This window comes from Plectropomus leopardus, chromosome 5, assembly GCF_008729295.1.
Source record: "Plectropomus leopardus isolate mb chromosome 5, YSFRI_Pleo_2.0, whole genome shotgun sequence".
In the NCBI taxonomy this organism is placed as follows: domain Eukaryota; kingdom Metazoa; phylum Chordata; class Actinopteri; order Perciformes; family Serranidae; genus Plectropomus; species Plectropomus leopardus.
This window is the reverse complement of record NC_056467.1, coordinates 237,629-247,953: the sequence shown is the minus strand read 5'-3', so window position 1 is coordinate 247,953 and position 10,325 is coordinate 237,629. Positions and strand designations below refer to the sequence as shown.

The 10,325-nt window shown below is 40.9% G+C and overlaps 1 protein-coding gene across 1 annotated transcript; it reads right to left on the bottom strand.

Moving 5' to 3' along the window:
• Positions 1 to 217: 217 nt before the first annotated feature.
• LOC121942824 (protein MB21D2) lies at positions 218 to 6,001 on the bottom strand. The gene is made up of 2 exons (XM_042486089.1): positions 5,674 to 6,001; positions 218 to 2,369 (listed from the first exon to the last, which is right to left on the bottom strand). Exons 1-2 carry the CDS (start codon positions 5,933 to 5,935, stop codon positions 1,105 to 1,107), a joined length of 1,527 nt encoding a protein of 508 aa, XP_042342023.1. The 5' UTR covers positions 5,936 to 6,001; the 3' UTR covers positions 218 to 1,104.
• Between the last annotated feature and the right edge of the window lie 4,324 nt (positions 6,002 to 10,325).

Below are 10,325 nucleotides of genomic sequence, written 5' to 3'. Positions count from 1 at the left end.
GAGAGGCATATCAAATAGTTTTCTAAGTACTGGGGAGGGACCTTTTTTGGCATTTAGGGAGGGAAATACGACTTTAAATGGCTGTATTTTGTATAGATTTTTCTGCTGATTTTTTACATTTTTTGGCCTTTTCTTGTGATTTTTAAAGAAAAAAATGGCCTATTTTTTATTTTCTTGAAAAATCCTGGTGGTTAGTTATTTCTTTAAAAAAATTTTTTTGAGATTTTTCAAAAACAAAAAACTGCAAAAAATTTTTTGATGATTTTTAAGAATGTTTTTAAAACTTCTTTGTTCAATTGTGGAGGTAAAATATTGGTGTTTTTTTTTGCTAATTTCCAAGGGAAAATTTCTGATGTTTTTTTTTCTTGAACAAAACTTGACATGAAACTTTGACAGTTTTCTTTCTTCAAACATCATCAAAAATGAAACTATTCATCACATCCGGAAACTGTAAAAACAGAAATTATTATTGGATTTTCAAATTTCAGACCGTCCCGTGTTATTCTACAGGTTTGTGAAACAAAATTTCATTACTTTCTCAAAACTTTAAGGGCATATTTAATTTCCCAGAACTTTTCTGAAAATTGCTATTTGCAAATTTCATGACTTTTCCAGGTTTTTCATGACCGTACGAATCGTGTGATAAACTGGCTTTAACTGGATTAATTAAATATGCTGCGAACAAGCTTCTGCAATGTTTTCAGGAGTTGCTTTTTTACGTCTCATTTCCAGGATCCCTGATAATTTAACTACTGTAACATCTGAAGAGCGACTCCCTCTGAAGGTGGATTTTGGCCTCGTCCTTTCGGCTTAAAAACAACCCGCTGCTATTCAGCGGTCTATTTAAAAGGCATTCAGCAGGTAAAAAACACAGGGCACACAGTGAAAGAGGAGGGAAGAGGGGAAGGGGAATAGAAAAATAAAAATTAAAAAATTAAAAAATTGTGGCAGACACAACTAGACGATCACCTCACTTCACTCTGTGGCAGAGAAACATAAAAAAATGTAAAAAATAAAGTTTCAGAGGAGGCGGGGCACCAGGCGAGGAGAAGGAAGGCAGAGAGAGAGAGAGGAGGAGGAGGTCTGGGACAACGTCTCTCCGTCTCAGAAGAACTTGTCGTCGATGCGGAAGTGCGGCCGCGTGACGTCGTCCGGGTTGATGAAGACCGAGATGGACTTCCCCGGATTCTCCGTGACCAGCTGCTGGAGCTTCTTGGCCAGCCGGTCGTCCGGCTGGTTCTCGCCGCCGGCGTCGGACTGCGGCGACGGCAGGTTGTTGGCGCTGCCTCGCCACTGCAGTTCCACCGTCAGCCTGTTGGCGGCCTTGGCGTGCTCGATGGTGGTGCGGAGGTGCTCGGCCGGGTCGGAGCGCACCGAGGAGAGTTTGCGGGCGTGCAGCATGGCGGTCTCGTCAGACAGGTGCTCCAGCATGTTGCACTGGGGGATGAAGTAATTGGGACACATCTTGTTGACGAGGCAGTGCTGCAGGTCGTCGATCAGGCCCAGCAGGAAGTGGGCGGAGAAGTCGTCCTGGCCCAGGTAGTTGGGGGGAAGGCGGTCGCAGGCCCACAGCATGATGCTGCGCAGGTGGTAGGGGCTGATGGCTTTGGGGCGCGACAGCAGCTTGATGATGATGGCCTTGCAGGCCTGGTACGCCTGCATCAGGCTGGACGAGATGCACTTCTTCAGCTGCACCTCGCTGCGGGCGAACGACAGCCGCCACTCGTTCTCCTTGCGGCCTTTGTAGGAGCAGGCGGGGACGAGGTAGAAACCGCTGATCACCTCCTCCTCGGTGATCTTCCCGTCCCAGAAGTGGTTCTCCATCAGCCAGCTCTGAGCCACCGCCGGCCAGCCTTTGAAGGACACCACGGGGACAATGTCGTACAGCATGCGGCTGCTCCCGACGCCCAGGATGACGGAGATGATGGTGCCGTTCCTCTCCACTTTCTCCACCCTCGGCATCCCCCTCTGCGGCTTCTTCTGCACCTCGAGCAGCACCAGTGAGATGGACTGGTAAAACCAGTCGGCCACCAGCGTTGGGGAGAAGAAGTAGTTAGTGGTGCCGTTGATGTGGTCCACGATGGTGCAGCAGTCCTTCCACTTGTTGATGGTCCCTTCGTCAAAGAGGCGCAGGCTGAGCCAGGAGTGGCCCAGTGCCGAGTGTCTCATGTCCAGGGTCACCGGCTGGTTGCGGTCGTGGAGTTTGAGCGCCGGGACCAGCAGGGTGAAGTCCATGTCGTAGTCTGTGCCGCGAGCGTAGACGCTCAGCTCGTCCAGGTCCATGTCCACCACGCCCTCACGAACGCCTCCCGACAGCAGGAGGTACTCGTTGGCCACCGGGAGCTTCTGGTCCAACTTCTGTACCATTCCTGAGAGACAGAGGACAAAAGACAGGACAGGTTAAAAGAAATGTCCCAATGTTGTCTTATCATCTCATTGTGTTTAGGCTGCCTAAAAAAAATAATTTCTTTTGGGATCATCTAACACAGTCAACCTTTGTACTGCCAGTCAAATCTGGCCCTTGAGAGGGTGCCACGTGGCCCCCCGACCATTTTCCATTCAAAGTAAAAAATAAAGTGAAAAACCAAGAAATATCCCAAAATCTTAGAAACATCCAAGTATCTAGAAATGTTCTAAAATTCTAGAAACATCACAAAATCTTAGAAATACAGTAAAATCTTATTAACATCCTAAATTCCTAGAAACATCTTAAAAAGTTTGATTAAAGCTGAAACTAACACAAAGTCGTCTGTAGAGTCTAAAGAAGTCACTTTCACCTCTGCAGATGTGTCTGTTTCAGACACTTTGGTGCTGTGAGGAGAAGCTGCGCTCTGTCTGTCTGTCTCACTGCGCTGCTGTCAGACCATCAGCTGTTTGGTCCGCCATGATGAAATGCTGTGGCTGTCAAACACTCAGCTGTTCTACAGTCAAAGTCCTTCACTGCATTTGGTTCTGCGCGGCGCTATTCTTATGATCATTGGCTGTTTGTGTTGTTAAACACAATAAATTGTTGTTGGATTTTCAAATTTCTGATAGTCTATTAAAACACTGTGTGTTATTTTACAGATCTGTGAAATAAAATTCCATGACTTTTCCAAAACTTTCTGGGTATATAAAGTTTTTCAACAACAGGCCAGGAAATTGCTATTTGCAAATTTTGCAAATTAGCAAACTTTTCCAGGTTTTTCATGACCTGACGGAAAGAATGATACAAAGAGAGACTTGAACATTTTAAAGAAAAAAGTTTGCCATTATTTTAGTCCTTTTTTTGTTTATGATGCCCTGCACATGGACGCATTTTAGTCTTAACCAAAAGAAGTAATCGGGTCTGGTTCCCAGCTCTAACGGAGAGTGACACACGCATCAAAAGATGTGAAGCTGTGCGACGCCACCAGTGTGCATTTCCCTTCAGGGTCAGTTTTCGGGTCAGTCTGGACCGCATCAGACAGGACAGGTTATTGTGTTCACCCTCCACAGTTGGACCGGATCGGTCTGGACTGGTTTTCCGCTCTGCTGAGTGAAAAGACACACACACACACTTCCTGGCTGATAACTGCATTCCTGTGCCACAGTGGACGGACAGTTTGTGTGGCGGTTCCTCAGAGACAGCCTGGACTGAAAGATCTGCGACAGGAAACTCGTTTTTGTTTGTTTCATGTTTGAAATGTTTATTTTAAAGTGACGCACCAATGAACATCGATATAAAATACAAAATGTAAAAAGTCCCTTGGCAGTTAAAGAATAGTTATATCATGACAGAAAGAAAAACAAAAAAAGGAAAAAAGACAAAAACATTAAGAAAGAAAAATCTCTGAGTTTGTGTTTCTCGGTGATCTGACCTTTAGCAGTACAATAATCCAGTACCAAGACACATTAAAGGAGCCATAAACAGGCCCGCGCCGGACTCGAGTCACAACCCATTAGCTTCACATTCCTGCTCATTTTCTCCAAATTATCCATGTTTTTACCCTGATTTTCCTTCCTGCAGGCAGCCATCAGTTTGACTTCAGCGTATAAATAACAAATCTACAGAATGCAGTTTTACAGATTTAGTTTCTGCTCGAGGAAGACAAACTCAAGATCTGAATTACAGAGCTGCTGCACAGCAGCGAGTCGGGCATTTTTACCAGCAAGCAGCAGATGAATCTGAAGAAAATGAACAACTCTGCATTACAATGTGGATTCAGCATCACATGAGGCTCAAACTCACAACCTCAGACACCAAAGACAAGTCAGTATCCAAGCGAGCTGCACGAGAGAAACCAGAGACGCTTCACGCTGCCTGAGCCGACCAGCAGGGGGCAGGATATCAGCTGTCTGTGCATGGAAGAGCAGATTTCAAACTGCTGCCAAAAATTCACTCATCAAGACTAAACTCTCCAGACTTCATCTAGACGGCAGAGAGATGTTGCTCATTTGTTTTTACAAAATTTGATTTGCTCAATAAGTGAAAAACTGATATTTAAAGACGCCATTTTTCCCACAAACTGCAGTACGTTTACATGAGGGCAGATTTTAAAATGCTGCCAAAAAATTCAGTTTTTGTGATAAAATTCTGAAATCTTACACATTTAATCTATGATGACAAAACTATTTTGTATTTTTTTTAACAAACTTTGAGGATTTATTTAGTGAGAACTTGCAAGTGTATGTTTACAGCAACATTTACAGCCAAACTTTGTGATGCGCTGTAGGCTCAGCGTTTGATAAATCAAATATCTGTGTGGACGGTTTGAGTCGGCGGTCTGAAGACGACCCGCAGCAAGTTTGGTGTCAACTGATCAAAAAATGTGGAGAAAGGTTTCATTAGTTCTGCAGTTTTTGAATAAAAACAGCGTGATGGATTTCACAGTTTGTACCACAATGAAGCGAACTCAAGTTTCTTCACACACATACGAATGATTTGTTTTGAATTTTCAAGCTTTTGAAAAGTAGACGGTCGCTGTAGCGCCACCAGCAGGACTGTTGGCTTGTGTTTGCAGCTGAGGATATTTGGCATGAGGCTGGACCAGTGTGTAACTGGTTAATCGATCGATGATTAATCGGTTATTAAGAATTTAATCTAACGTGAAAATTAATTTATCAATCAATAGGCTAAAAATGCTTTAAAAAATATTCAATATGTTGTTATTAGTTCATACTGAGGATAACATGCGATTGTATAGTTTGAAATAAGCAAAGTTTTATGTTCTTTTTTCTTTAAATCACGATTAATCGATCGTAATTTTTTCCAACTAATCGATTAAGAAAAGTGCATGCTGTTTGAAGTCTAGTGTGAGGACACTTCTCTGAGACATGTGGACCCAGCGGCCGGACCAGCTGGGTCCACATGTCTCCATGCTGGAGCCCTGCACGCGCTGCTGCTGTGTGCACGCGCAGCTGCTCACCTGAGCCGGTACAGGTGCAGCAGCGTCGGCGCAAAAACAGCCTCCTCCCGGGATTAAATATGCAGCATTTAAAGTCACACACACCGAAAACACGAGCGGAATAAGCCCTCAGATACACCACCCTGTGTGTGTTTATGAGTGTGTGTTTTAATGTGTGTGTGTGTGTGTGTGTGTGTGTGTGTGTGTGTGTGTGTGTAAGCAGGTGGAGTCCTCAGTCTCCACCGGGGACAAAAGCACAGCCGCGGGCGGCCCGCTCGGTGTGTCCCCGGCGGTGTGGTGAGCTCACCCAGCATGGAGAAGATGAAGTCCTTGGCCGTGTGGATCTCCAGAGCCCGCTGGTCGTCGTACTCCCGCTGGTCGTGCTTGCTGAACTCCTGGATGAGCCGGTTCAGGTCCTCCATGCGGGCCGCCGACCTGAAGTCCAGCTCGGGCCCGACGCCTCCTCCTCCGCCGCCGCCGCCGTGCGGGAGCCTCCCGGCGGCCATGGTGGGGCTGTTCCCGAGGCTGCCCGCCGAGCCAGCCCGACTGGAGAGAGCAGGGGCCGCCATCTTTCCTCCAGCTTCACTACAGCTGAGACTCTGCTGCCGAGCCGAGCCGAACTGAGCCGAGGAGAGCCGAACACAACCACCGGAAACTAACCCCGACGCTTCCGCTGCAGGAAGACTTCACAATAAACGGGTGGGTGTGGAGAAAAAAAACCCAAAATAAATAAAATAAAATAATTTTAGTTTAGTTTAGTTTTTTTTTAATTTTTTTTATTTTTTTTTACTGTGTGTCAGGATTACTGCAGGATTTTTTAAGCGTTGTACAATATCTGATTTTATATAATAACAATAAACATAATAAATGTGATCTTTTTGTCATTATTATTATTATTATTATTATTATTATTATTATTATTATTATATATCTTGAAAATGTTTGCCGATTTTTAACAACAACAACAACAACAATATTTTCATTATATTTTATATTTTCATAAAACGTCTTTTTGCTTGCTTGCGTGTGTGTGTGTGTGTGTGTGTGTGTGTGTGTGTGTGTGTGTGTGTGTGTGTGTGTGTGTTTTTTTTTTGTGGTCACATTTTTTGGATATCTTTTCCTTTCTTTTTTGTGGCGATTTGCAAAGAAAAAAAAATCAAATTTAGAGCAATTTTTTTATTCTAGTATAAATTCATTTAACCATTTAATTGAGAAAAAAGTAAGAGAATACTGCGGAAATCTACCTGTTTGTGGGTGCATCAAAAATGATTAATGTTGTTATTACACTGAATGTGTTTTTAGGGCAGATATATAGTTTTTGTGCAAATTGTGTCATAAGAGACAAGGGAATAAAAAAGATATTAAACTATGATGTTTAGCAGCTAGAGAGTCACAAATAAAGATATTTAAAAAGAAAAAACAAAAATCAGTTTAAACAAAATGTATGATTCAGGCTGAGAGCTTTAATACCATGATTATCTGCTTTCTTATAATTTCTTAAAATATAGTTTATATATCACCAGCTGACGTTTAGAAACATTTTGTAAATTTTAATTGTGAACGCTCTCTGCGCCTGCGTACTACGACCGGCAGAGGACGCGCGAGGACCGCTGCGACAGACGTCGTCCTGTTTACACACACACACACACACTCACACACACACACACATATATATATATACAGACGTCGTCCTGTTTATATATTTTAAATACATACATACATATATATATATACTTGTTGTTTAAACTACTTAAATTGTATATTTTAATTATTTTTTTCGTTCACTCTTTTATAATACATTTTGTTTTTTAAAATAATGTATTTATTATAATAGTTATAATTAATAAAACTAATAGTATAATTGGTTTGTGGCAGTCATGTAGGCTAATGAACTTGTATCAACTTCTACAGATGTTTGATCAAACTTTTGAATTCTTATTATTATGTTACATATTATTTTAACATATTATTCAAGTTAATTCAAGTTTTTTGCAAAAATGAACTGAACGCTATTGTGTGTAATATTTATTTGTAAATTAAACAATTTTTTTAATTTCTGCATCAAAGGTGCAAATAAAAAAGAGAAGGATTGAACAGAAGTAGTACAAAACCTAAACCCAAATCAGAACTTTTTAGAGCAAAAAAATCAAACAAACAAAAACTACCAAATATTTTATAAAAACTAATATAAAGACGCTCTTTGAAAATAAAAGCATTATCGCAGTATAAGACTTAGAGGATGATTAATAGCACAAATTGAAGTCGGTGATCTGATCTGTTTTATTGTCATTAGAAGCTGATTTCTGTACAGAGAGATTCATTTCATACATCCACATTTACAGAAACAGAAAAGAATAAAACAATGATTTTAAAAAGTTTTTTTTCTGATCTGAAAAAAGGGCAAAAAAAAAAACAAATAAAAGAAGTGATGTGCTCAGTGCCCTCCGCTGGTCAGAGCGTGCAGCTTCTTATTTTGAAAGTGCTGACAGGAAGTGTGCTGTTGAATCTGTCTCTAGACTTTTTGTGTCTTAATCTGAGAAATGACATTTGCACGTAACATGAATTTTGTTTTTTTGTGAAGAATGTCTTAAACATCAGAGCGCTGCGGAGTGCATGAATGAAAATAAAAATTTAAAGAATTAAAATACTGATTTTTAAAAGACAAATGAAGAGAAATAATCAATGAAACCTGATGGATGTTTTGGAAAGATAATCAGCAAGAAATTAGTTTGTAGTTTAGGAGTAAAAACATGCAAAAATTAAATGTGGAAGCAAGGAAACGCAGAATAAACCAGTAAAATATGTCAACAGTGTAAATTCTCTACATCTAAACTGTTGCTTTAACACTTTGAATCAACAACACTATCATGTAGTTCAGTCAGTATTATTTATTTCACCACCAAAAATAGGAATATTTATCTCCCACATATATAATAAACCTCATCACACCAAAGAGCTCCGACTATAATCACCCAGATCATCGTCTAGTACCTTTGATTTTTCACTTTTTGTTTCTTTTATCATGTGCAACAACAAAACTCTCCAGTTTTTCTGTCCTGGGATTATAAACTAAACTTTACTATAAGAGCTGAAATAAAATCCTCTGAAAGGTCAAAAAAAAAAAAAAAAAAAAAGTCCAAGAGTCCACCTCAGCACAGAGAGGACAGAGAGGACGGGTTTCCTTTTATCGATCCTCTGCGTCTCTCAGCTCAAAGTCCAAAAGTCCCGCTGGGAATCCAAACAAATGATTTCAGCCCAGCCTCCACTAGAAAATGTTGGCATTGTACATTTCTGAAAACACGGATCTGTTCAATTTGTACATTTCATACAGTGATTTTGGGAGTAATCACTGTTTTTCCAGCAGCTTTCGAGGCTCTAAATGTGGGTGTATTTTTAGGACTGTCACTGCTTTTCCAGCGGGGGAAATCCCCCCAAAAAGAGATTGTTTTTTACTGAGAAATGCATTCCTAGACAGAATAGTTCCATAAAAGTGGTTGCTTCTTACTAAGAAACCACTGAGTTTCCAGCAGATTTTTAGGCTCTAAAGATTATTGTATTTTTGGCCCTGTCACTGTATTTATAGCAGAGATAGAGCCACGAAAGGTGTTTTTTTGTTGTTGTTGTTCAGGGGGGGATATTGGCAAGAAAAGCAGTTGTTTTTTACAGAAACATCGCTGCTTTTCTAGCTGCCATAGTGTCATGAAAAGTGTTTTCACTTTTTTTATTTTTAACAGAGGAATTACTGCACTTCCAGCGGGTAGACTGCCCAAAAAGTGATTGTTTCTTACTGAGAAATCTCTGCATTTCCAGCCAGAATGTCAAGAAACTGCTGTTTTTCCTGCAGGTTTTTTAGGCTCTGAACATGGGTGATTTTTGGGACCTGTCACTGTTTTTCTAGCCAGGATAGTGTAATGAAAGGTGGAAGTTTTATACTGAGACATTGTTGCTTTTTTTAGCAGGGATATTGGCAAGAAAAGCTGTTGTTTTTTTTTTTAAATATCACTGCTTTTCTTGCTGGTATAGTGCCACAAAATCATTTACAGAGAAAAATCACTGCATTTCCTACTAATATAGTGCCACATGAAAGCAGCTGTGTTTTTTACTGAGACATCACTGCATTTCATGCCAGGTTGATACGAGTAGCTTTTTTTAGACTTCACTGCTTTTCCAGCAAGTGATTGTTTTTCTTAATGAGAAATCTTTGCATTTCCAGCCTGAGCAGTGCCATGACAAATGGTTACCTTTTTACCTTTTAAGAAACCCTTAAGTTTCCGGTGGATTTTTAGGCTCTAAACATGGTTGTATTTTTGGGACCATCACTGTTTTTCTAGCAGGGATAGGGCAATGAAAGGTGGGTTTTTTTTCCCCCAAAATTACTGCTTTTCTAGCCTGTACAGTGCCTAGAATAGTGTTTGGGACCCGTCACTGTTTTACTAGCCAGTAAGGTGGATTTTTTTTACCAAGACATTGCTGCTTTTCCAGTGGGGATATTACTAAGAAAAGCAGTTTCTTTTACAGAAACATCCCTACTTTTCCAGCAGGAAAAGTGCCCCAGAACAATGCTGCATTTCACACCAAAACAAGATGTTTTTGTTTCTAAACCTAACCCACACGTTAACCAGAGCATTGTTGAAATGTAAAGTATCAATGCGTCTGCTACACAGTGCCGTAGAAATGTAGCTTATCTGATGTTTGCAGAAATGTACAATGCCAACTTTTTTTTTTCTGGCAACCGGCTTACAAAGAGAGGAAAAGTGCAGCAAAATTTTTCTGATTTCAAATCAATTTGTGGTGTTTGAATGAAGATGATTTGATTCTTTTCTCCGCTGGATGAGAGTTTAAGTGTTTGATGTCTCTGTGATTATCATTATCTAACTGATAATCCAGGCATCCTCCGTCTACGCCGCTCTCAGTTTTTGTCCTCTCATCGTCATCACTTCCTCCGTTCCCCACCCAGGG

Excerpts from the sequence above, each read along its gene's own strand:
- LOC121942824 (XM_042486089.1), bottom strand. The coding sequence starts at position 5,935 with ATGGCGGCCCCTGCTCTCTCCAGTCGGGCTGGCTCGGCGGGCAGCCTC. Across the intron at positions 2,370-5,673 it reads CTTCATCTTCTCCATGCTGG|GAATGGTACAGAAGTTGGAC; the intron begins GTGAGCTCACCA and ends TCTGTCTCTCAG.